Source organism: Chelmon rostratus, chromosome 11 (assembly GCF_017976325.1).
Source record: "Chelmon rostratus isolate fCheRos1 chromosome 11, fCheRos1.pri, whole genome shotgun sequence".
NCBI classification, from domain to species: Eukaryota; Metazoa; Chordata; class Actinopteri; order Chaetodontiformes; family Chaetodontidae; genus Chelmon; species Chelmon rostratus.
In genome coordinates this window covers 11428990-11456411 of record NC_055668.1, presented here as the reverse complement: position 1 = coordinate 11456411, position 27422 = coordinate 11428990, and the positions used below count along the sequence as shown (strand labels likewise).

The following is a 27422-nucleotide window of genomic DNA, read 5'->3' as shown; positions in this document are numbered from 1 at the left end:
AGCCTCACTGCAGAATTTACTTTCCGTTATTATCATGAAATGTCAGTTTCTGAACTTTCCTTTATGAAGCCACCAAAGAAAGCCTTGAAAATTTGAATCGGCAGAATGATGCATTCACTGTGAACCTTTAAGACGAGATTCAGGGCTCCTGCTGTGGCTGCTGTGAGATACATCCTCCACAGCCTGCAGAGAAGATGGGCCTTATATATCACTGTTATGACAATGCACATTTGTTGTTCACTGCATGTGGATAATTGAGAACCACCTATTTTGTCATTCAAATTTTTAATTTATGGTTTGAAATGTCTACCTGAGTGGTACCAGACTGAAAACAGGCATTAGCTAAGAGTAAATAGTGATGATTTCTTTATTGTTGCATTATTGTGTACACACAGCCCAGAGTACTGCTCGGCCCTGGTTGGAAATTTGGCTCCACGGTCCATTCAGGAATAATAAATATTGCTGCCATATTGACCAAATGACACAGCAGGATTGCTCCACGCAGCAGAGGCCACCTGGCACACAAATCAACAGCTAGTGTCGCTCCAAATCAGCGGCATGAATCTCATTCTGCCTCTGTCATGAAATGAGTCTGGCGGAGTAGAAGGACAGCAAGGTGTCTTGCAGGACAACAGGTGTTTGCTCGAGCGTTTTGTGACGCGAATCTTAATATCGGGTTATGTGTTGCGGCAAAGACTGATCCGAGCTCGGCCATGTCAGCATGCTCGTGTCAATAAAGTTTTGCACGTGGGGTATTTAATCAACGAGGGTGATTTTTTTTTTTTTTTTTTTTTTTTTTCCCGGAGATTGAAAATGAGTGGGGGCGAATGACAAATGGAAGAGAAGCGCTCCTTTCATTTCACCTGCTAGTGGTGTGAAGTGGGGACCGGCTGCAACCATTCGCGCTGCTTCCGCGGGGTGGTATTAGTTCTGCGGTGGTTTTTTGCAAAGCGCTTCTCGCCGGGCTGCGACAAACTTTCGTGTAAAATGATCTTCAGGAATGCTCCAAAAACATCATTTATCCCCGTGCTGCCATTAGACGTGCAGCCGAATAAACAGATCCTGCGACAGCGCGCGTTTCTTTCTCCACTGTATCAGCCTCCCCCTCTCACGCCAGCAGAGACGAACAGAGTATCAATCTGATGCTGTCCACCGTTTCCAGGGTGAAAATCCCCCTAAGGAAGCATTCAAAAGCTGCTAATTAAAACAGTTGAAAGGAGGAGGGGAGGCGAAAAAAATCAACCGAAAAGGAAAAAAGACAGGATAACAGGGGGGCATTGAGAGGAGGGGGGAAAAAGGAATACAGTCGTTTGGAAAACATCTAGAGGAATAGAAAATCACGCAGGTAAATATGAACGCTCTTATCTCTACGCTTTATGGGGGGAATAACGGTGTTTTCACATCAGTTGCTTGCTATTTATCTGCGTATAGCGAATCAATCAGCACCGGTCTGCTTGGACAGCTCCGTGCGTCCTCCCCCTCCTCCGTGTCTCTGCCTCTCTATCTGCTTCCAGCTGAAATGCTGCTTGTAGCCACACAAGAGCCGTGTCGATGTGTCTGTTCGCCTCTTTTTTTTTTTCCTTTTTTTTCATGTAACAGTCTGCACGGCTCTGTAGCTCTCCCGATTCAAATAAATAATTAAGTAAAAAACCGCGAAGCGATGTCGATAAGTCCTGTGAAGTCGTGCCACCGCTGGAATTAAACCTCTAAATTGCCTCTGCCTTCTTCTTGCAGGAACGATTCTTGGGGAGCCTGGTCCACAAAAGGATGTAAAACGGTGCTTACAGATGCATCCCATACAAAGTGCTTATGTGATCGTGTATCTACCTTCGCCATTTTGGCTCAGCAACCAAGAGAAATAGTAAGTAGGCTATTGATTTGTTATTCAGTGTGGGTTTTATAGGCCAATGTAAAGGAGAAACGCTGCCTGTGCGAGCGTGTGTGTGTGTGTGTGTGCATGTGTGTGATGGTGCAAATGGGAATTGAATCTTTGGCGTGCTAATCCCGTTAAATAGTAATTCAGCGGTGAAGGGAGATTGTGTGGGGATATTTCGAGTTTGCACATAGATTTTAGATAACTCTGCGTGCGCGCGTGCACGCGTGCACGCGGGAGGGCGTGTGCATGCCGATGCTCTCGTGTCCCCTCTCCTCCTCAGTCACATTCTCGGTGAGGGAGAGGGGTAAAAGTTGTCAGATTTAACGTTTACACGGGGCTGCTGTCTTGACTGGCAGCGGGGAAAGCGGACAGGTTCTGCAGGTGAGGTCGGGAAAGCATGCCCTGGGCTCGCCATGGCTGGAATCAGACTGCTGCGAAGGGAACCAGAAGCCTCGAATTTCTTGAGAAGATAAAGTAATTAACATTGAGGACATAGAGTACTTACACTGTGGCCTCTGCATTAGTACACAGCAGGAATTGAGATCGCCTTAAGAATCCTGTTGCCTCCAGCTATATCAGGCCCCAAGCAAGCGTTCATTTAGCCATAAAAGTGGCTGTGATTCACTCAAGGCTGCATGTACTGTATGAAACCACATTGGTGTGCAGTATGCCCCAGGTTGCAGGCCTGTGATTGGCCAGCCATTACGATTTTAAGTGTGCCTGGAATGACAAAATCAAACAAAAGCACTATTTTGATGCTCTAGATTCCAGTGTCTTGGCTCCAGCCTTGGCTGTTGTGTAATATCATTTCCAGCACAGACAGGTGGAAAGTTTTGGGCAAACAACCTCCAAGCCCACGCATGCACTTCAAACCTCACAGTATATTAAGGAACTCGCTGTGGACTATTCAGGCCGGTGGTTGTTGTTTTGATTGGTTCAATCTCTGGGCAACAATAAAGGTTTACTGTCCTGCATGAGCCACGTCCAACCTCCCACTGACTGCTTCGTCTTGCTCTGTCTCCTCCACAGACCATGGAGTACTCAGGGGTCCCATCTGTGACACTGATAGTTGGCTGTGGTCTGTCTTGCCTCGCCCTGATCACGTTGGCAGTGATCTATGCCGTGCTTTGGAGGTAATTGCAAACACTTTAAGAGCATAAGCTGCGACCACATGACAACAAACCGCACAAAGGAACACACTGATTTTGGTTTCTCTTGTTGTTCTTTCCTTCTTTAGATATATTCGCTCTGAACGATCCATCATCCTGCTCAACTTCTGCTTATCTATAATCTGCTCAAACATATTGATCCTTGTTGGACAAACGCAGACCCACAATGCGGTGAGTGTCATTTACGGATTTATTCTGCACGCTTTAAAACATGTGGACGTCCAGTGGTTGTTTTATACAAGACAGGGTAATAGTGCATTCGACAGATTCAAGCGTCACTTCACTGTGGCCTTGTTGAGGTTGAATAGAGCTCAGTACTCTCCGTGTGTGTTAGCCACAGGGAGCGTTCCTTAGAGGTCTTAAAGGTTTGTACTGCAACCTGTGAAAATGTGTTCTGGTACAGTCTATCATGCAGAATATCATGATGTTCCTACTTGTGATTTTAAAAGATAAACAATAGTCAAAATTCAGTCAAATCCACCTATTCCAAATCAGTTGGACACATTTTAGCCCACTTTACTCTTATTTTGAAAAGGTTCAGTCATTCTTCATTCACCAGAATTCAGATCTACAAAATAGATCCTTTTGTATACCAGATGTCGGCTTTGTCATTGAAAGTACAAAACAAGAATATAACAGTTAGTTTATAGCTTCCTTCAAGCAAAGTACTCATTTTGTACAGAAAAGCTTTTCATATTTCATCCAAATGGAAAATTAAGTGTTTCTAATGCCTCTGTAAGATGTACATCTACTTTGTGCTGGCTCAGGACCATTGGTCTTTACTCAGGTGTTACATTGTCCTCTGGTAAACTTGAGACAACCCCAAACTGTTGGCACTGAGACGGTGATGATCTTTAATTGCAGTAAAAGTGTGAGGCCATAAAGAAAACAGAAAAAAAAAGAGAACAAAAAGTCAGTTCACTTTGAGATGAAATACTGATGCTGGTTTTATTGCTATGGTTCCAACGTGAAGCGCTGCAGTTATTAACGAGTCCAAATAGTTTGGCAGTTAAGGATATTCAACAGTGCAGGAGAAGAAAGGCAGACATGATGCACGCCGGGAGACATGCACCGGTCAATCAAAGACTAATGAAGTTATTGTGATGTCGCCCCTGAGAGGATCCTATAATGGTGACAATAAAGCTGGTGGAGGATAAAAGCAGCTCTCGTGCTTAGATTGTTCCATGCAGTGTGCATTACCGAAATGACTCGAAGCCATCACAGAGGCATATGAAACTGTTTTTGCTCAGATGTCAACGAGAGCTGAAGTTCAAATCGAGTCAGCAGGATCCAAAAGGACAAGTGCTGTAGTTAAAGAAGGACTGCATCCAATAAATATGTATCACTTCCTCTCCCCAGCTTCATAACAGGCCAGTAAACAAGTGGCTAATGTAAAAGATTGTTTGGCAAACAGTAGTTGGGATTTACAAGCTGCCCACACAGATGCCCTTCTCAGTCATTTGGCAGCACTACAGAATGACACATTGTCCATTTTATTGTGTAACCATATTCTCAGTATACCTTTACCTTTTTGCAAGGAACACTGTTTTTTTCCTCATCTCATTATGTCCCACTGTTTCTGCTCATTAATCAATTGTCTTTAGTTTTTCGGCTCATTAACAAGCCAGCGTTTTAGTATTTGGACATTCTTATGTCGCAGCAGTCATAGATTTTAGTGGAGTTCAACAGAATATGTGAAACAGAGCCAACAATCTTTTGAAACGCTTGCAAAAATGTATGTCTGTGGGGGTATTCCATCATTAGAAATGCATTTTCTGGAGCTGTGCAGAGTGGCTACTTACACTGTGCTTACATGTATGACTTATTCCGGGAGCAGATGGGCCTACCAGCAGTTGGGGGCTCACATTGGACCAGGCCCTGCTCATAAATCAAACTGCTTCCTCCCATTAATTTTCTCATGCTCAATGAAAATTGAATCATGAATAATGAATGAATGAACGGAAAGAAAAATAGTCTGAAGTGTGTTTTGTAAACCCACAAACTCTGGTTCCTGGTGACACTATACATTAAACAGGGACAAAATGTACTAAGTGTAGCCATTCACTAGAAACTGAATTGGTTCATGTCATGCAGACCATTGTAACCTCATAGAGAAAGCAAACAAAACAAGAAAAAACAGCATCCACACATGGTAAGTTCATCTGTTTCTTGCTGGCCCTTACATCTGGCACACAGTAGTAGCCAAGACTATGAATGCACGAAGCTTCAGGGCATTTTTAAAGCTGAACTGGTTTGAAGCCTTGTCAGATTTAATCAGAGCTCCAGTCATCTCCTGTCTTGATTATAAGGACCACCACTTAACATGGAATACTCACTCTGCATGCTCCTAATAAGATATCTATCTCAGAAATCTGCAAAGAGGTTAGGTGGTTTTCAGAAAATCCATTGACATACTAAAAATGTCATTTCAGCATCTCCCAGAGTGATTCACAGGGCTCACGGGGCTCGCTGGGTGCCACATTAAAGCAACACTGACTAATTTATTTGTAATTGGCCAGTATTGTTATTCATACTGAACGTTAAAGCTGCACCAATCAATTTTTTTCATACTAACAATAGATTAAATGACTATGTCATGTGAAAGAGGTCAGTTGTAGTTGTGAACCCACAGAGAATTATCACCCGACTCAGCAGTTTGCCTCTGCTCTGTCGAGTGTTTTCGCATCTTTCAGCTCAGCGTTTTGGTTCACTCTCATGGCTCTCATCAAACTTATTTCACACAGCAACAGCAGACGGCTTAGATATGCCCGCTGCCTGCCCAGCACCAAATAACAGACAGACGCAGTTAGCAGCTAGCTGGTGAACACAGTGGAGCATTTAAAGAGCCAGATGTTTCTCCCAGGAGTTGGTGGAGACCAAAGCATAGCTAAAAGAAGAGTGGCTATTGGACTTTAAGATTCATCAGGTGGCCAAAAGCATGACTCCAAATAAATGCTAATGTTGCTTTCAGTGTTTTGGATGTGTATTTAGGCCATTGTTTGCTAACACGTTTGCCATATCAGTGTGTTTATAGCATATTGCTCTGCTTACAAGTGGCCAAAAAATCACTTGATGGAGGTTTAGTGATTCAATTCTGCAGATCAAACTGCTTAAAATACAATCAAATCAAATCAAATGTTGCTTCTGGATATGTGCACTCGGTCAGCTTTGATTGTTCTCTATAGCTAATTTCTTAGAAAACGTTATATAAAGGCTTAAAGTTATGCATAATTAAGGGCATGGCTTCTTTGAGTGACTGCTAGGTTTCAGCTACCAGGATCCATTCAGCCCGCCTCAGCTCCACCCACGCTCCACGTCTTTGCCCATTTTTGGATCGCCTGAGAGTTCAGTGGAGTCAGGCACTGCCAAGATGGCGACAGCCAGAGTCACTGTCACCGAGCTGAGTGCTTAAAACCAAAGCAGTTCTTCTGAGGCCCATCAGCAACAAAGAAAAATACAGCATATTGTCGTTGGTTCAGTCAAGTCAGAAAGCTGCAACTGTCTTTTTGGTCTGCACAACGTTGTGGATAAAATTTCCAGGACAATTTATTACCACTGCCCCTTTGTTCTGTTTTGACTGCACCTCCTCTTGTAATAATATTTGTGAAATATTTCATCTGTTTGATCAGACATACTGTAGAACCCTCTGTTTGAGTGGTAGGCTAGCAGGAGGAGAAAACATAGCCCCTGTGTGGGTTTAATTGCCACACTGCCTGACACTGCCTCACTTGTTTTTCCTCCATCTCTTGTAAGAAGTGCATATAATTGGCTCCACTGTTTGTGGATTCAGACTTGCTCATCGCCTAATAGAAATCATCTCTTTGGTGTGGAGGTGTCCTCCGGGAGCAGGAAATCAGTGACTCACCTTTGCCTGCCTGTGCTTTTCTTTTGTCCTCTGTCATTGTTCATCCTGGTTTATGGTAAGAAGGCACAGAGAAGCAGACACTGTTTGTTTTGTCAGGGAAGGTAGAAGTAGAAAGTGTTGGAGTTAGAGAGGCTGTTCCTGTAAAATGTTCATCCTATAATGAGTAAAAATGTTTTATACATTATGTTGGTGGCAGTCAAGGTCTGTTGTGTGTCAGCCTTTCCGGTCACTATAAAGAGAGGACAATAAAACATCAGAACATTAGTCGGCTTTTATAAAATGATTAAAAAAAACTAGCTCTTAACATGTCATAAACTGGTTAGCACTGTGAGCTGACACAGTTCTCCTGTAGACAAACTGCTTTGTGCAACTTCTCTGCTGATTTTTGGGCGTCTAAACCACCTGATGCGTCAGGAGATTGACAATTATCACCTTTTGTTTAAACACTGCATGTCATGTATGAGCACAGATGGCTTATCAAAGCTGGTGTCAAGATGAATATCCTTGTTATTATGAAAAGCTTTGAAATTCAACTTGAAATTAAATATACTACAGAGGTCCCATGACTTTAGTAAACTCAGGCCTTCCATACATTTGCAACATTATTTGGTGATAGTGGTAGCAATGGGAAAGCGAAGCACCTTGGGAGCCCAGTGGTTACAGAGCATGCCACAATGTCGCTGGCTCGATTCCAGTCGACGACCTTTGTTTCATGTCATACTCTTTCCTGTCTGCCTCTGCTATCCAACAAATGCGGAAAACCCCCAGAAAAAATCTGCAAACGGAAACGGCAAACCGATCTGAATATCATGAGGATTCACCATTTTGATGAGTTTTAAGAAAATGAAGAATAAAATTTTTTGCATGCATGTTCATGCAAGACATAAAACAGGCAAGTTCAAGGTCATATATGCGCTGTATATTACACGTGCAGTAACTGCAGTATGCACATATGAGCAGTAGTATATTTTTAGTGCAGGATGCTTGACCTCCTGTATAGAGAGGTGGAGGAAAGAAGGATTTCATTCATCCCTGCCTGACAGTGGAAGGTTAAATGTTGTAACCACATAACTAATGAATAGAAACTACCACAGCCATCACGCAGCTTATTCCTGCATGCCCGGTAGCGGCTTCATAACAGCAGGACTCCTCTTGTGAGGTTCATTGTTTGGAGCCTTACGAGTGTTACACATTGAAATAAAGTGGGCAGAAGCAGAAGTGTCATAAGTATGAACTCGCTCCAGGTTGTTGCGAGGTACATCCATAGAACTGGAAGTAGGAGTAGCCATTTTCTGACTGTAGTGCTAAAGTCGATGCATTTTGTTCAGTGTTTCTCTGTGCTTCAACAACACTTTGCCACCACCACCACCACTTTGTTGTTTGGAGTTTTTAATGTCCTCCACCCGAGCACCTACTGTATAAAGCGCTGGGGCACTTGTTGCTTGATTCAAACGGAGGGTGCTTCAGTCAAAATAACAACCAGCCTCCTCCTCCCACACTGATTCACAACGGTTGGGAAGATGAAAGTGATGTTCTAAGGTCTGGCTCAGATTCTTCTGCAACGTTTTAAATAACGCTGTAGATCTTTGCAGAACTATTTTATACATACAGTGCAATTAATGTGCTTCTCCCCCAGCAAGCTAGTTCTTAGATCTCTTTAAGTGCTTCTTGCATTAATAGGGGGAATATGTATGAAAAGTTACACTGCTAGCCAGGCCGAATGAATGTCGATCAGCATATAAAAACGCCCGGACCTCTAATCTGATCACTGAGTCAACATTAGTTTAATCCAGTGATGAAGAGGGTGTTTTCCGCCTGACTATAAGCAACAATGAAATCCCTTTTTATCAATATGTCCCTGCTCCCTCTTTCCATTTGAGTCATTGCATTAGGTGTGCACCAGTTTGTGGCAGCTAGGCTTTCAGTCCTTAACATTTACGAGAGCACCGAGGCTCGGCCCAGACCTTTCCGTCAGAGTTTAGTGGGGCCACTGTAAGAAATTCTTCAAATTTCCTGTCCTAACCTTAAACTGCCATTATCGAACTGGCTTGAAGTATTCCCCGTCAGCCCCTGCTCTTACTTTCACGTCTATCAGCTCTGCAATGTTTTAATGTGGTCCCTTCCTCAGTTCCTCAGTTTCCATGGATACTGGCACAGTGCGCTCAACATCTCCCGGCATTTGCCTTTCTAAAGGGCAGTGTGAACTCTAGGTTTCAACCTTGTTTGTGTATGACTGTCTGTGTCCAACTGGTGCTATCATAATGTCACTTCTCTCTTTATAAATGTACAGTTTGTATTTTTGAGGACAATTGAGCCCGGATGCTACAAAACCGTGAAACAGAATGGTTGCATGTGACCTGTTTCCAGGAAACAAGGCAGGCTCTATTTTCAGCACCTTGGACAGCACATGAGCAACAGCAACACTAGAATTAGCTTGGGGTGTAACTACAGGCAGTTTGGCTAGTGTACATGCTGATTTCACACACCCCCTGTTGTCTCCTTCACTTAAAAGCTTGTAAAGTTGCTGTTTTTACTTTTATATAAACATTAGTCATTAGCCGTGTTTGTCCTATAATAATCACGTGCATTTCTTACTCAGAGCTTATTAGACAAAGATTTATAGGACAGAATGTGTGTGATTTCTACAAAAGCAGCTGTACGCACTTAAAAACTAAAGCAGAGTTGTTTTGCTGTTTCCTGTGGGACATTTTAGGCATTTAAACATTGAACGCTGTTCTTATAAGAGTGCAAATAAAACAATTTGCCTACAACACTTTATAAAGCTGCACTGATGTTCTCTACTTTCCCATTTAGACTCTACTGATAAAATCCAAAATGTCAAGGCTGACTCTTACAGTACACCATGAAGATTTTGGCAGATACCGGTGCATTTTAAGAGGCTGGAATTTTTAACACTCAAATATATAAAAAAGGAGTTTGCTCTCTAAAAGAGGACACTGCTGATCTTGTTAATCTTCTAACGGTTAGAATCTGCCAGAACGGACTCATATTTGCTCGCGCTCACCATTTATGTCGCCACAATGGCATAACATATTTTCCCAGCAGATCTTTCCTGCAGCTAGGTTTCACCACTGCTGAATTTTTAGTTAAAATGCAAGTTTGACATAGCTGTTTGTGTGCTATGTTGTTGTCACTTTGCACCAGAGAATTGCAGCATATACACATTTAATGTATCCTGTCATTGTAAGCAAGTTTATTCTTTTTTACAGACAATTATATTGAAGTATCAGAGTTCCACATTGAAAATATGGTTTTATAATGTACATACTGCACCTGAATGCATCATGCATGAATTATGATAAACATTTTCTAACTAAATCCACATTTACATGCTTAACACCCCTCATGAGTGCAGGGAAGCAGAATTTCCCACCTCTCATGCAGGATTATTATCTCGTATGAACCTCATGAACACTACAGGCGATGGATGGATTTAGTGTGCTTCTCTCAGCGGGGATGTTAAGTGTATGGGAGATCTCACAGTATGGTGTGGACGCCCTGGGACGAGATGATACACTTCAATCTTCCCCCTTTTGTGCAGCATTGCTCAGATTACCACAGCTTCACACTGCAAACAGTCTGAACTGGGGAAAAAAAAAAGCTTAATCTCTTCTCACTCACAAATGTCAGCGTGCAATGACAAGATTCCTAAGGATACTTCTTTATTTCTAATCCCCTTCTAAACAATCCCATTTGGAGATGCAGCTCTCAGTGGAACAAAGATGGACGAGCTAATGACGCTGAAAAAGCGCCACTACATTGTCAAGCCTGAATGCAATCTGCCGCCGACACGTGCATTGTGTATCGTTTAAGCGGTGTTGTGGTTTGTTCCCCTCCTGTCTGTGTAAAACAGTTGACCTTGGCTCACATGCCTCCAGGTGGGATCCCCAGCATACTAATGAGGGTTAGTGCAGAAGAATGCTACGCCATGGCTTTCTGTGTCAGCTAGCCTGCCTGGCTCTGATCTTTACTACAACTGCCACCTCTGCTGCTGCAGTTTAAACCAACGCGTTGTTTCATTCACTGTGCATGATGGCACTTCAGGGGATGGTCTAGACATTCAAATGCTGCTTCAAGAATAGTTCAAGGAAGTAAAGAAATATCAATATAATTGATGTGTACCTGCAGGGAGCCTCTTGCTTTACAGGACTCTGTACTTGTGCAGTCTGATGGTGTCTGCATTTGCTGTTGTGTTACAGCCGAACCTCCATTTTTATATCAGCTGTTTTAAAGGTAATGGTGAGCAGCATCTCTTTAAATCAGTCAGTTCTGACCCTCTTTTCTCATATCAATAGGGCGTCTGCATCATGACGACAGCCTTTCTGCACTTCTTCTTCCTGGCATCGTTCTGCTGGGTCCTCACAGAGGCCTGGCAGTCCTACATGGCGGTGACAGGAAAGGTTCGCACCAGGCTCATCCGCAAGCGCTTTCTGTGTCTCGGCTGGGGTAAGTAAACTGTGTGTTCTCCTACACCTCTTCATTATCTCCCATCATACCTCGCTGCTGCCATTTTCTCTCAAGGTCTCCGGCCAAGGTGTCTTTCCAAGTACCTGCACATCTTTTTTTTTTTTTTTTTTAATCCGCCGTTCTCATCCTCTCTGTGGGGCAGCCAGATCTTCATCCTGTCAGGCTCTTTGTTGTGATGCTTTTGTGTTCCAGTCAAGCTCTCTGAGGGCTGGGTAAATGGACTGGCCATGAGCAGTGGCGGGAGACAGACTGGTGCGGCTCTCCCATAGCAGGCTACGATGACCTTATGTCTGATAAAGAGGGCGTGAGCCGTGGATTTACGCTGCAGCAGAATGCTTTTTATCTTAAACCCTCAGAAATAGTTCAGGGGAGTGAAATGTTTGCACAGGTAAAATGTATTGACTTTATGCACTCAAGCTGGTTTCAGTATGATACATATCCTGAAGTCCTTTGCAAAGTCTAACGTTTGTAACACACATCACAAATGAAATACAGATAGCAAATTGCAACCAATGCAACAGATTTAGGATTCGTATTGCTACAGATTTTATTCAGTCTGGGTCTCAGATAATTAAGTTTCTCCTGCTCCCACGCTGCGGTCCCTGCACTTGAATATCACACAACCAAAAAAAAATACAATAACAACAGCTATATATATGTGCCAATAAACACAGGGAGTCCAAATATCTGTATCAAAATTTAAAAGATGTCGATTTTTTCTCCATTTGATATGTGTCAGTCTGAATCCTCGTCCAAAGGGCTCTTTCTTACAGAATACTAGAAATCTCTCCTTTAAAAAAATCAATTTGATTATGAAAGAGCCCACACTCATTCTTCTTGTTACCTAGCAACAAACAAGGTTCTCTTAGTCATTGCAGTGCCTGCTGCAAAAAAAAAAAAAAAAACGGACAAAGGCTGTTCTACAATCACATAGATTTCTACAAAAAAGAAACGCCAAAACAGACAAATCTGATGATGAATAAGACAGCCAGAGTCCTGTTGTATGATAATAAAACTGCATCACGCTATATGGATGCAATTTTTTTGCATGGAATGACTTGAAAATAAAAATTACCCTAATCCTCTTCAGATGCCACCTGTGTTGAAAGAGGACATTTAGAAAATTGATTTCTAAAGCGTCGTGCAGCACGTACCTGTTGTCTCTTAATTCAGCCGGTTTGAAGTGCAGCGTCTCCACCAGGCTGTTGCCTGCGCGGTGATTCATGACATGCTTGTGTACACTCGGCACTCTTTACCTCTTCAGCACTGCAGAGAGGCACTGGATGGCCACAGGGTCCTCGCCTCGTGCCTCCAGGAAACTGATTACATCAATAGCACCTGCCTGTGCTGCTCCAAGAGGAAAGAGCGTTAATATTCTGAGCACACGGTAGTGAGGACCGAATCCATTACACCAATCTATAATGAGGAGCCATACAGCAAAAAAAAAAAAGGAGAGAAAGAAAAAGGAAAAATCCCTGTCATAATAAAGGTGTGGAGGGTGGGGAAATTTCTCACAGTGCAGTGATGAAATTTCACTACGTGGTTTTCTGGACTCGATGCACTGCTGCCATTTTGTCAAAGCACAGTACAGTCTGTTCTCCTCTGCCACTTAATGGAATACTGCTCAGTGTGTTGAACGAAACACTGAAATGCATACAGTTGATCATATATTCTCAGATGATTGTCTCATACTGGAGCCTCTTATAGAGTGAATCTAGCCGCACTTTCTTTAATGACTGCGAGGCACAGAGGCTGACTTTTCCTGCACTGAAGTGGGCTCACCCTCTCAGTTCTGACAAGAGCTGCTCGAATAACTATCGATTGTTTTCTCTTTTTTAAGGATTACCAGCTTTAGTGGTCGCCGTTTCAATGGGATTCACCAAAACAAAGGGCTATGGGACTCCATTATAGTAAGTTTTTCTTTTTTATCTCTATTCATTATTCAGTACACATGCAGGAGGTTCATGGTAACGCTTAAGAGTAATGATTAAGTGCTTCTGCAGTGGCTTACTTATCCTAAATAGTGTCGTAAACAAAGTCCCCTGAACCCAATCAAATTTCAAAATAGCGCAGCAAGACCCCAATTCCGTGTGAGTTGTATCCCTGCTGGATACTGAACGCATAAACACTGCTTAAAATCTCCTTAGCATTTTATTATCCTGTGAAACTTTGGAAATAGAGTTACAGCATATGGCACTTCTCCCCTGACAATTGGGAGAAATACAATTGTATGCTGGCGTGCACCATTAACTTGGATGTTAATGTCTTGGTGGGAGTTAACTGCTCTTTCCTGCTTTTCCCTGCAGCTGTTGGCTGTCTTTGGAGGGTGGGCTCCTATATGCCTTTGTTGGACCTGCAGCTGCTGTTGTTCTGGTACGTTTCAGCCATCTGATGTCCAGCTTTTACTTTTATATGCTGAGAATACAAGGGAAATGTAGATTTACAACAAAGAAAAAACAGATGATGTTTGAGGCATGTAATGTCTCAGGTGTGTAATGTGCAGTTATCCCGTTCAAGCAACATGACACAGACATAATGTAGTTTAAGTGATGGTACAGCAGCAATGTGGCTGAACTGCACTGTGATGAAAGGCGACAAAATGTTGCTATGAAAATGCCTAACAGGGGGAACACGCTCGGGTTTCAAAGTCAAAGTAATGAGCATCCCATCAGGCACTGTGCTCAAGTAATTCCCTTTCATTTGCCATAATGGTGCTCCATGTAGCTTTGAAGTTATAAAGTATTTATGCATTCGATTTGTTCAAATCTAATATACGGGGGTATTTTAATCATCCTGTATTTACATTGTTGTAGGGGGATAATTACACAAAGAATGTGATTATGCAAATCACTGAGTCTGTGTCAGAGGGACAGAGGACAGCGAACACTGACTCATGCTCTTCGGCATCAAACCTCTGTCCTATGAAAAGCGATTTCAGATATTTCTTTTAAAAAGTGACAAAACGTCTTCGTTGGACTCAAAGTCTCGCCGTGCTGTGGTGTTCATTCGTGATGGGCCTCTGAGGAACGCAGGCTAATCTCTGCAAGAACGGCCGGAACACCAAGCTGCTGTTATCACTATATTGATACTGTTACATCATAATAAAATGTCTCCCAGTAACAAAGCTTGTGGGATAAAAACTTCCCCGAATGTATTTGTATAAATACTGAATGAGCTCTTTGTCTCAGCTAAAGGGATTTGAAAAAGACTGTAGCTGAATGTTTTAAAGAATTTGCTGCTCAGCTTCTCTAAGTCGCCCTCTGTTTCCTATTAGTGTGGGCCCTGCTAATAATAGGAGAAGGTGCCTTTGAGAGGACAAGTGTTTCTTGTCAAGCTGATCTTTTCTTCAGGCTGTTGTGCTGGGCTGAGTATCCAGGGCATGCCTCATCCATTGGCTGAAATGCCACAGAGATGAGCAAACAGAGGCTAGAGGTCAAAGCTCAGTGCACTCAGAAAATTTAAGCAAAAAAAAAAAAAAAGAAAAAAATACGCCTGCAGGCTAATGGCATTAAATCATCGACTACCTATGTGCTGTAGAATGTCAAGCAGGGAAATTAAGATTTAACGTTGGTTTTGAGCTAATCTTGTTGCAGCTGATTCACTGAAAAGCTAATATTCCTGTCCTCTTCCTATATGACAGGTCAACATGGTGATCGGGATCTTGGTGTTTAATAAACTAGTGTCCAGAGACGGCATACTGGACAAGAAGCTGAAGCACCGAGCAGGGTATGACAGCACGTCCTTGTTAGTACCTCCGTTTTTCTTCTCAACTTCATGCATAAGTATAAATATGCTTTGATTTTCTCACACATATGGAGATTCAGACCTCCTTTTTTCTTGCTGTTGAAAAGGAAATTAGAGGCATAAACATAAAGAGGTCAGATCTCTCTCGGGAGCGTCGTGGCATCGTACTTCTTTGGCAGAATCAGTCCAAGATGAAAATCATTTCAAACGCCCACACACTGGCTGCCTCTGCTGCTGCTAATATGACGGGGGAGAATTTAAAGTCGGGCTAGTGGCTGTTAGCGTTGTTTGTCATGCTGTTGTCTCTGTGTCCCACAGACAGATGAGTGAGCCGCATACAGGATTAACTCTCAAGTGTGCCAAATGTGGTGTTGTATCAACAACTGCTTTATCAGCAACTACAGCTAGCAATGCAATGTAAGTGCCTGTCAGTGTCTGTGAATCAATAAGACGATGCTACGGGGAGTCTCTGCATGTACAGCGTGTCCACCTCTACGATACCATACTGCAGTCCACTGCAGCGTGAACTGATGTTCCAATCACACCCACTACAGGACTCTTACTGTAAACATACAGCTACAGACTTATTTTACATTACTACATTACTACTAGCATGCACATTAAAGCCCTACAGTCACTGCAGAGTGAAAAAAAAGGCCCTGATGGAAATGTTACCTTTCAGTCGGGGCCTTATCGTGTTATCCGCACCAATTTGCTTGCCTTTATTTCCTCTACACGATCCCTTCTTCCTCCTCTCAGGGCGTCCCTGTGGAGTTCCTGTGTCGTCCTACCTCTGCTGGCTTTGACCTGGATGTCTGCAGTGCTCGCCATGACAGACAAGCGCTCCATCCTCTTTCAGATCCTCTTTGCGGTCTTTGACTCGCTGCAGGGTTTTGTCATTGTGATGGTGCACTGTATCCTACGGAGAGAGGTAGAGGATGATTTGAAGTCATCTTTGTTTCACCCGTGATCTTTGTTTACTCGGATACACAAGCTGTTTGTCTTTATTTTTGGTTTTGTTTTTTTAGTTTTTCATGTAAAAGGTTGCAGGGTGTAGATTTGCTTAATTGCAGACGTCTTAACTTGCTCTAGAGAGTACTTTTCTGACGACTTTCACAACTAAAATACAGTACCTTTTCAGATCTGACAGGGGACAAAAACCTATAACAAAATCAATTTGAACCTTCAAGCTTTTTTTGTTTGTTTTGAAACATTTGATATGCAGTATTGTGGACGTAATGAGAAACTGACAACCCCCCCGTCTTTAGGTCCAAGATGCTTTCAGATGCCGGCTCAGAAACTGCCAAGACCCAATCAGCGGCGATGCAACAGGAACCTTCCCTAATGGGCATGCTCAGATAATGGTAGGTGCAGTTACTCCCTGTTTTCTGGAACCATTAGGTCCTCTATAATTTAAGCTGACGATGTTCCCTGCTTATATATAATATGCATGCAACCCCCCTTGTTCTCCATTGACCTTAATTTAACTTGTGCCCTTCATGCGTTTTTTTTTTTCTTGTCCTTATTATTGGGTTTAATACGGCCTCTAAAACACAAGGCATTGTTTCCCATAGGTTTATAATTTTCCATGCAACGCTTTGGCAAAGCTGCAATTACATGCAGGGTGGACACTTGGCCCTCTGATAAATGGCATTAGCTCCCTTTGGTTTTCTTGGGCCCTAAGAGCAATCCTTTATTTCTGTTTGATTGAACTTACTGTCCGTGTTTGCAGCGCATGCCTCTCATTTCCTCTCACGGGGTAATAGAGGAGTGTTCCCCTGCCTGACCTTTCGAATGGGACACCAGTCTCTTCATCTGGCACGACCCCGCCACTGGCACATCATAGCAATGATCTGCCATTAGTATTCTAATACCCCTCACGGTGAAATAGTTTTCATGATAGCCGAACAGTGTCAGGGCCCCCTGGTTCAATACAATCATTAGCAGCCAGCACAAAACACTTCCCAGCTGCTGCAGTTGCACTTTTTTCCAGCGTTGTTTTATTGATGTATTGTTAGGATGAAGCAGAGGAAACAAAATGACTGCATTTTTCTAAAGCATTAGGAAATAATAAAAAAATGTATTATTGATCCTAATCTTGCAGCTGGGTTTTACAGATAAGTGTGCCTCTGGTTTTGTATGTACGCAGCACGCAGTAGAAAAGGCTTTATTTTTTAGCTGTACTGACCATTCGACTGCTCTCTGCCTACAGACGGACTTTGAGAAAGATGTGGACATCGCCTGCCGATCAGGTAAAGAACAGATGGTCTCTTATTAACTGGATTCTCCTTGCCTGGCATGTAAAAAACCCCAAAAGAGGTTAGACAGTAAAAAATAGCTGAGGTTACATAACAACCAACAATCCCCACAGGAGTTTTTTCACAGTTACCAAAACACTGACTTTAATCTGAGAACAAAACAGTATAAAGAGAGCTGTTGGATATTCGCTCCATTTTTTCGGATTTACTGCAATGAATGTGAATAACAGCAGCTTTTCCCATCTTCTGGCAGTCGCACTACATAATTATGTTTTTCATTAACATGTCATAGAATAAGTGTGTGGGTGCTGTTGGTCTCATTTTTGGAGGATTTTGACTGGTTGGGGAGGTAATATCACTTCCTGATTCCTGCATCTACCTCTTCTGTACTTTTGAGCCACAGTAATTGTTATTAAAGTATGATTTAATAAAATGATAATAAATGCTCCTACGAGATCGTGCAGTTCATCCTGCATATAACTAGCGGTGGCGAGCCCAGAGCCTCGCCTCTCTCCAGTTCCTTCCAAACCAATGAAGAACACACCCTAAATGGATCTGCAGGGACTAACCTGACCATTATTTAGAGCTCTCAGGAACACAGCTTGTTAAGAGACGAAAGGGGCCGTCTGGCTCCTCTGACCCACCTTCCTCCATGCTGTGCGGTCTTGTAAAGCTAAAGTGGACACAGCTGATACAAAAAGGCACAGCAGACAGGTGTCATTTATAAATCATGACCAGATCCAGACCGAAGTAGAGGTGCAGTCGGAGAGAAATGCACTCACCGGGCTCACCGAGTTTAAGTTGGTTGTTTACAAACAGGGATTAGTGTCGGCCGCTGAAGTAACGTCCTGCAGTGTCAGTCTGCAGTATATGGCTGTAAACTTTGATCAGAGGAATTCTTCAGCATGAATACCAGATTCAGCTGGTTTCCCTCATGTCAACGCTGAGCATTAAATTAGCCTCAAACAAAGAGGTGAGTGTTTGTTGTCCTGGCGACCTCCTTGCATGCCTTTTGCGAACAGACAACATAATTCACGATGCAAAGATTAAAATGCTCAGTGGGGACAGCAGGGCGTTCTCATAAGCAGGAGGTATTTCTGGATGGATATCTGCCATTTCTTAGAATATTCAGTGCATTATAAGGTCATCACCAATCATTAAATTAGGATTAGGATGCTACAGGGTGAATTTTTGGGGAGAGAATGAAACCATGTTGCCTTATCTGCGGTTACATCCTCTAGAGATACCTGTATCTGCCACGTGTCCCTTTGCATTCAGGCATAATGTCACACTTAATGCGTAATCTCAGTTATTTGTCCTCTCATTACAGTTTTCCCTCGGCAGCACAAAATCCTGTGGGAATTGGCTCATATTGATTTGAATTCTCTTGTTCTGTTGGTCGTGTGCTGGATAATCTCAGACAAACTGTGACACTACTTTCATTACCGACAAATTCCAACTAATCCTTGTGTCACTCTGCCCTGCAGCACTCCACAAAGACATGGGCTCTTGTCGCGCCGCCACCATAACAGGCACCCTCTCCCGCATTTCCCTCAATGATGAGGAGGATGAGAAGGCCCCTGAGGGCCTCAACTACTCCACGTTGCCTGGCAACATCATCTCCAAAGTGATTATCCAGCAGCCTTCAGCTCTGCACATGCCAATGGGAGTGGGTGACCTTAAGGAGCAGTGCATGGCAGACAGCAACGCTGACATGCGCCGCACTGTTTACCTGTGCACCGACGACGCCATGCGCCAGAGCGACCATGACATGGTCGGCCATGACATGGAGGGCCACCCGGCTCAGGGCCAGATGATGGAGACAGACTACATAGTCATGCCTCGCGCCTCTGCAGCAGCGGTGTCAGGGTCGTGTAACACGTCCACCCTCCTGAAAGAGGACACCAAGATGAACATCACTATGGATACGCTGCCACACGAGAGGCTGATGCATTACAAGATGAGTCCTGATTTCAATATCAGCCCGTCGGGCATGGACCACATGAATGTGAACCTGGAGCAGCAGTATCCTAGCGCTCCAGAGCAGATGCAAAACCTGCCCTTTGAACCTCGCACGGCTGTTAAGAACTTCCTCGCTGAGATGGAGGAATCTGCTGGGCTTTCTAGGAGTGAGACAGGGTCTACAATATCTATGAGCTCCTTAGAGGTACATATGCTCGTGTGGATTAATCACAGAGGACACAGAGCTGCAATAAACACTTTGCCACACGCCATACACTTCACTAATGCACACATCTTCTTGACCTGATGACTGAATAACTTAATGCCTTCGTGTTTTATTTTCACAGAGACGAAAGTCACGATATTCTGATCTGGACTTCGAGGTACGTAAAACAAATGTCTCCTGCCATAGTACACGCATCGAGCTTTCTTTATGCAGAGAAAAGCCATTTTTTTTGCAGTTGTGTTTGTCATTTGATTTACTAGTACTTGTTGTGCCTCTTAAGCTTATTGGAGTTACACAGCCTTGACTCAATTAAATTTATTGACATGCTGTGTTGTTAAGGTAAAAGCAAGGCTGTCAACTGACAAACAGGGCAACAGTTCTCATCTACATTTTGTCCTCCTCCATCTCCTACATCCATTAGCTATATGTTGATTTTCAAAATGTATGCTTTTAAAGTCATTTGCACATTTCACATCTGATTTTACCACTGGTTTCGACAATGATTATATTGGCTTGCAAACACATATTCAAACCCCCTTTAGCATTTCCTTTGCATTGTTAAATCAGGCTTTGCTGCATATATATTAAACAAGCTTTCAAAGTAAAGGAAACACAAGGCTTCTGGCAGCTATTTTGGCGTGGGGGTGCATTTTGTTTTAGCTTAGATGCACAGCAACCCTTAAAATGGAAGATTTGTGCCAAGGCTTGATTATAAGGATTTCCCTTACGCCAACAAAACTCTAAATGAGGCAATTTGTTACTGAAGAATTGTGTTTAATCCAGATACTCCAACCATCGCAAATTAAAATAGTTCAGGCTTTCAGCATTGTAATACCCCAACTTTAATTATCTTGGTGTTTCCTTTATTTTGGCAGTCACTTGTATATATGCAGAGGCAAGTAGATTTGTTTCAAACCTGGCCTATAAGTAAACCATGACACTGACAAATTGATTAGAGTTGGAGGGGGTGGAGAAGAAGAAGATGCATTTCCATTATTGGCTGTCAATACCAAAGAAAAAACCCTTGCCATTGCAGAAAGTCATGCACACCAGGAAAAGACACATGGAGCTGTTCCAGGAACTGAATCAGAAATTTCAAACCCTGGACCGATTTCGAGACATACCAAATATGGGCAGCATGGTGAGTAACAGGAAACCAGGGGGGTGGCGGTCAGCCAGTTAAAGAGAGCAACATCCAAACACCCTATTCAGATATCCGGTGCAGGACACATAATGTGTGATTGTGCAAATGAGCAGTTATGTAGTTGAAGTATTCATGTGGAAGTGAACCTTCCTACACATAGCGGGTTTGCCAGCAGCTGGCGGGGGGGGTGGGGGGCTGCCCCTTAAAAGCATTTTCTCCACAAGGCCAGTCTCAGGGAAGAACGACCTTTGGTATCCGTGTTGCAATAGAGTGCATCCATTCCAATGCAAGGCCATGAATGCACTTTTATTTACATGCACATTTATCTACTTAGCAACCCCATCTTTTTTTCCATTAATGCATGGCAGATTATTTAATCTATCAACATCTATACAAATATTCCCTGAAGTTCGCTTTTCTCTTACTGTGTGGGGGGAAACTCCTCTTGTTTGTCACACTGGATCTAGAAGTCAGGCGAGTTATGGGGATTTTTTCCCGACCTCGCTGCAGATCGAAAGTCCCCCCATCTGTCTCCACACCTGGCTGGAGCTGCAGACAATGGGGACGTCAGGCTTTATCCGTCCCTCAGACAAGCAGCAATGTTTTCCGTGCTGAATGCAACAAATAGAAATTGGGCTGGTGACCAAACACAGCCAGACTATTAGACTACGCAGCGGGCTTTTGGCTGCATGTAATCCTCACATTTCAATCACCCCTACAGCACAGTGTAATTTGAGGCCCGTTGCTTAGTTACCAGTGCAAGTTCTTTTGTATAGAAAACGATAACTACAGTACATTCTCGCTGCCCCCTTTTTCTTTTTCTTTTTTTTTTTTTTTTCCAAATGAATCTACTGCAGAGCTGGCTGCAGACATTAGTATCCATTTTATATTCCCTGACTGGGAGCAGCTTCTCTCCCTTCTTTGCAATAGTGTCTTTGGGACTGTCAATGAGAGCACATTCAGATGAATGGCTCACACATGAAGCCAACATAGCACACCAGTTTCTGAGCTTGGGGAAAACACGATTGTGCCACGACTCCATGATAATAGTGTAAGCATGGTCACATTTAATACACTGCCATTATCTTTTGTTATTTGATGCTTTCCACAGCATTAATCCATTATTTTCGATTAGCAGTGGGTAGGAATTCATATGATGCCCTTTTGAATGAAATGAATTCTCTGTTGAAGTTTTTCCTTTTTTTTTTTTTTTGTAAAAATAACAGTATAGCTGCAGAGGATGTCATACCACTAATATCACACCCCACTGGCCATGTTCACAGGACAAGGCAATGCCAAACAAGAACCCATGGGAGAGCTACAATCCAGCCTGTGAGTACCAGAATTACGCCACTATGAATGTACTAGAATCTGAAACCAAGGACTCACTGGAGATGACGCCTGCAGAGTGGGAAAAGTGTGTCAACTTACCCTTAGACGTCCAGGAGGGAGACTTCCAAACAGAGGTCTAGAGGGTGAAGAAGGAGGAAATGCAAACTAGGGAAGGAGGAGATGGGGATGTATTTTGCACTGAATAAAGCAACAGACTTTTCTAACAGCCTTGGCATACATATCTGGATAATACGAGTGTGGCAGGGACAATATGTGCCAATACAATATAAGGACTGAGGAGAGAGAAAAAAGAAAAAAAGGGAAAAAAAACATCAGTGTTACTTTTTGTATTCTCACTAGTGTACTTAGTGTGGGGCAGCCTGGTGTACAATATTTACCATCATGTGTTTCAAATTATCTGTTGAGGAACTGGCTAAAAAAGGTAATCTCTCTAGATGAAACCTCACAAAGCAAATGACATGCCATGTCGTCCCAGCTTCATTGGGTCTAGTTTTGATTTCATAAAACTGGACCCGGGAGCACAATGTATATATTTATGCAGGTTTTTAAAAAGTTTATAACAGTCTGTTTGGCCATTACTACACTTTTTACTTTATAATATAAAACATGGGAGGCAAAGAGGATTTTTTCTGTCATATTAAAATGAATGTTTGTCAAGCTACATTCTTCATTGCTTTAAATGCAATAAAGATAATACTCACTTTTATATAAATAATATATTTCACAACTTTAATACTGCAGAATCTGCTTGAAGGATCCCAGCAAGCTCTCTCGTCTGCAGCTCTGTATAAAATATTTAAAAACAAAATGTTGTATGGTGTAAATAAACTTTTGTCTACATATGTTTTACTTGTGCCAATTTATTTTAATGAGAACAAATGCCAACCTGATCAAAAGTTATAGCGAAAAATGTTAACATTTGAAAAGGAATGTAAATAAAAGAGGAAATATGTTCGTACTGCTTCAGAGGTTGTGTCAAGTTTATGTGGTTTGTTGCTTGTGGAATTCATTACTCGCTGCGTTGATGAGAGAACATTTGGATGTGTGAACTCAAATGATGGCCATGTGGCCGATTAGGAAAATGCATCTTATCCATGCATGAGATGAAGGGTGGAATTTTAGGAAAATTGTACTATTAAGATTAAAATGCAATTGACAGTATCCTTTTACTCTAAAATGCATAAAAATTGAATGGATTTTGTTAAGCATCCAACTCTGTCTGCAGGTGAGTGAGTACAGACTGGATTATCCACAATAGTTCCCCAGTAGCTCACACACCATCCCCTCTGATGGTTCTTATTCAGGTTGATTTATGATTTAAACCCTCCATTTAAACTGTAGTTGAAGATTAGTACCGCAAAGTTTCCTGACTCACCTCACAAATCCACCCCTGTATCTGATTTCTGAATTTGGATAGGAAAGATTCAAGCTCCTAACAGGGTTCTGTGCCTCCAGAAGGTTCACCTGATAAGATCAGATCAGATTTTCCTGGCCAGACGGAGCACAAATGGGAGGAGGGTGCATTTAGGGAAAATCCTGTTTGTCCCGTCTGGTGGTGTGCGGTATGGCCGACACTTTGGCAATGAGTGCATCAGTGGGAGCGTCTCCTCTGGGGAGCGGCGGTCCGCCCGGCAGGAGAGGAGGAAGAGGCGGAGGAGGAGTTGTGACTCGGATCTGCAGCGTCAGTGAGGAATGACGACGAGAGGGAGAAAAGGGGGAAGGAGACAATAAACACAGGCTTACATTAACGATGTTTCAGCGCTCTGACGTCCTTACAACATAAATTAAGTTGATTACACGTGGAGCTCAGTCTAGACGTTAATGTCTGGATTTACAGTGCATTTCAATTCAGACTACCATGCATAATTAAGCTAATTATGTCTACGGCTGCCTGTTCGGCTCTGTGAGACTGCCTGTATTTTCAGGCATGAGGGGCTATGAGCTGCAAATATATAAATTTTTAATCTATTTATCAGCATTCATTAGCCACTATCAGAGTATTTGTATTAGCATCATAATTTAGAAACTACTGCTATTCTAAAGTAAATACATGTTCTCTTGTGTTACTCTTTGTGTTTGTGACACTGTCATGTATGGTTCAAATACTGACTGCATTGTACACGTCGAGATGCAAACCGGCCGCCATGCTTGAAATAACCAAGGTCATCTTACGAAAGCACAGAACATAAGCCACTGAGTGCATTCGCATTATTTACCAGTCAGTCGTGCAGCTGAAGACTCATTTTCTCTCCCCAAACTGGGAGCGTTTGCTCGATAAATGCACGGCTGACAGACATTTTCTTCCACAGAATGAACATCGTGTGGCTAAAGATGAGAACAGATACGTTTCAGTGCCTCCAGAGATCATTTATGTGCTTATCTGACCTATAAATGTGGCGCTCCGAATGTGCATGGGATCAAAGTTCGTCATCAGCTCTGCTGGGTGAATTATGTCACTGTCAGAGGAGTGTGCCATGTACGTAGTGACTCACCAGCAGCCGAGCATGACAAACTTTACCATGCAAATTAACTCTGTGAAAGGGCCCATTTTATGTCTGTCTGAAACGCTGTTTGTGACAGTTCTGTCGTTTCTCCTTTCCATTTGTGTCTAAAGATCCTCAAAGAAGAGGCCTTAAAAGTGTTTGTGATCTCAGTTCCACAGACGTCATGCAGCTCAGTTTATGGCTTTTCCTTTTAACTATTTGGTGGTTTCCTCCAACAATACTGCGCGGTGTACTGAGGTGCGACACACCTCCACCTTTATTTGACAGCTTGTAAATACATGAGATTCTGTCTGCACCAATGCTCCTGGCGAGTCTTTAAATAGCTAAAATGTAAAAATAAAAACACATTACAGCGTTTGTAAATACTTCATTTTATTCTTGCAAGAGATTGATTGACTTTTAATGATTCAATATTTCACTCTTGACTGCCATTTAATGAAAATCCTGCAGAATATTTCGATATATATAACCAATTTCCGGATGGTAAAAGTTTGATAAAACTGATAAGAAGCTGTATTGGTAAATCGAGCTGGGACGTGTTGACAAGCCTGCTGGACAAGTCTTCATTTGGGACTGAGCGGCGAGTCCCATGGGGCCCGTAAGAGCAGAGAGGTTAACTTGCTCAGGGGCTGCAAACACTGAATCAACACAATCCCACTGATCCTGTGTCGCTCTCCTCCCTGGAGGTATGACTGAGGGGTGAGGTGAAGTGTCGCCTATCAGGGGCCTGTCAGAAGAGTTAAAGGCCAGAGGAAAGACTGGAGGCCACCCCACAATCACAGAAACCATCCCAGCAAGTGACGCGGAGGATATGATGAAAGAGGAAACGTGTTGCACAAAAACAGTAAAAGTTCATACTTATAGCTTCCAGTGATGTTCTGACTTTACTTTAACAGTACTTTGATTTATGACTAATTACCTGCAAAACTAATGATGCTACTAAGTTAGCCTGGGCTATACTTTGTGTTTAGCGCCAATTAGCAAATGCTAGCATGCAAACACACTAAAGAGTTCAACATGTTAAACACAAGTCTACAGCAACATTGATGGTGTGAGCACGTTAGCAGACCGCTAGCATTTAGCTCCAAGCACAGCTAGCATAACAAACGTCTGTAGCTAAAGCTAATTTAGCATCAGTGCTCACTCACAAAAAAAGTGATTTAGAATACACAATAATTTCAACTCTGACGACTGTTTACAATCACATATTTATCCTCGAAAATTACTCGAACATTATAATGTAATTAAATATTTTATCGGCTGGCAAAACATATCACCCACCTTGGAGACAAACTGCAGAGAGTTAGCAAGCTAACTGTCAGAAAATGAGCACAGTTACTGCTTTAATTAACTGTGAAACCATGACTGTACTTTCCAGGATAGTCGCACAGGAGAGGAAGAAAAAGTTCAGAAACCCTCAACAACAAAAAAAGAGACTTTCGGAGGCTCCTCACAGCGGGTACTTGCCATTCGCTGTGTAATGCATTCTGCTCTTTCATCCCGCGGAGCAGTCAGATAGATGATGGCTGCCGAGGCCCCAGACAATGGCTGCACTGTTCTGTAATTCCTCCTGGTATCTGCAGTCCTCCACACAATCATCTCTGCCTTACTCCAAAGCATTTGTCCACCTCAGAAAAAAACTGCTTTCATCTGCTGTCAGACAACCAAACAGTGTGCAGTTTTTAGTTCGGTTAGGTGTCGATTTTTAGATTTCTCCTGTCGTGGCATTGATCGCATCAAACAATGGGGACAGAATTAATTTCAGTTGTCTAAGAATTAGCAGGATGGTCAGGCTGACATGGTACAAATTGGGATGTAATGAGACCGAAACTGCCTCGAATTGAGGCTTAGTCTCTTCTTTTTCTGCTTTAAAATGATCTGGAGATCTGAAAGCATGCGTGCCAAAGCAATTCGGTGGGCAGCCTTAAAATCCGCCCTGCTTACATCATGGGGGCGTCCCCGCAAATTTAATTCATGTGCAACCGTTGGCCAAGAAATCAAATGAAGATTGAACATTGGAGTGACCTGGATTTGTATAAAAACCTGAGTTCTGTGATGACTTGACACAATTTTGCACAAACTGTGTCATGTTGTCATGTTCTGCTCTGGCCCTCAGGCAGATCTAACACTGCACCTCCCTGCACAAATATTTTTATTTTCCTGAACTAACACGTTCATTTATTCATTAAAATGTGCTTTATTGTTCCCAAACAAACTTGCAAGAGACGACCTAAAAAGTGTGGGGGGGGGGGGGATGAGACAAGATTGGCTTTTGAATAAGGGGTATGACAAGACAAAGTTGTACTCTGAGCAGCAGAAATCCTCTGATCTGACATGTTGATCACACAATCCTCTCTGCTGCGTTCCAGGGCTCCATGTTTTTTGGCTCAAGGCTTATTTGGTTTATTAGTGTATGTGGGGGTGGCACATCACATAATGGCTTAACTCAAAGCAGGCTCGCACAATAGTTATGACAAGGTACGCATACGGCAAATTCTAATTGGACACGCACTCCAAATTTCATGCAAATCCATCCGAGGCGAGCGCTGAGTGGTTGTATGCTAATCCAAGAACGGATGTATTTAAATGTCATTTTCATTTAATACATGTCCTTATTGCTCCAAAACTTGTTGAAGTGTCGAGCTTTGAACAGCAGAATACTCTCTCTCACTCACACAAGCACTGATCTCGGTTATGCACTTGGCAGCTCCTTCATAGATTTTGTCAAATCTGACCACAGCGTGCTAAAAATGTTGTCCCAGCACTCGTGACAGGCTGGGATTAATGACGACAAATACTGTGTGGAACACAGAGTTTAAACTTATTTTTATCT

The 27422-nt window shown here is 42.7% G+C and overlaps 1 protein-coding gene across 1 annotated transcript in view; it reads left to right on the top strand.

Annotated features, from left to right (window-relative positions):
• The window catches only part of adgrb3 (adhesion G protein-coupled receptor B3), a 112163-nt gene extending 89774 nt beyond the window's left edge, over window positions 1-22389 (top strand). Inside the window, exons 16-30 of the mRNA XM_041947375.1 lie at window positions 1735-1861; window positions 2906-3009; window positions 3114-3216; window positions 11227-11377; window positions 13239-13308; window positions 13705-13771; window positions 15039-15124; window positions 15461-15559; window positions 15902-16073; window positions 16411-16506; window positions 17355-17394; window positions 18888-19567; window positions 19710-19745; window positions 20625-20729; window positions 22016-22389. Of these exons, the coding sequence (XP_041803309.1) occupies window positions 1735-1861; window positions 2906-3009; window positions 3114-3216; window positions 11227-11377; window positions 13239-13308; window positions 13705-13771; window positions 15039-15124; window positions 15461-15559; window positions 15902-16073; window positions 16411-16506; window positions 17355-17394; window positions 18888-19567; window positions 19710-19745; window positions 20625-20729; window positions 22016-22204 (2125 nt within the window). The 3' untranslated portion in view covers window positions 22205-22389. The remainder of the gene's footprint in view (window positions 1-1734; window positions 1862-2905; window positions 3010-3113; window positions 3217-11226; window positions 11378-13238; window positions 13309-13704; window positions 13772-15038; window positions 15125-15460; window positions 15560-15901; window positions 16074-16410; window positions 16507-17354; window positions 17395-18887; window positions 19568-19709; window positions 19746-20624; window positions 20730-22015) is intronic.
• Window positions 22390-27422: the final 5033 nt, after the last annotated feature.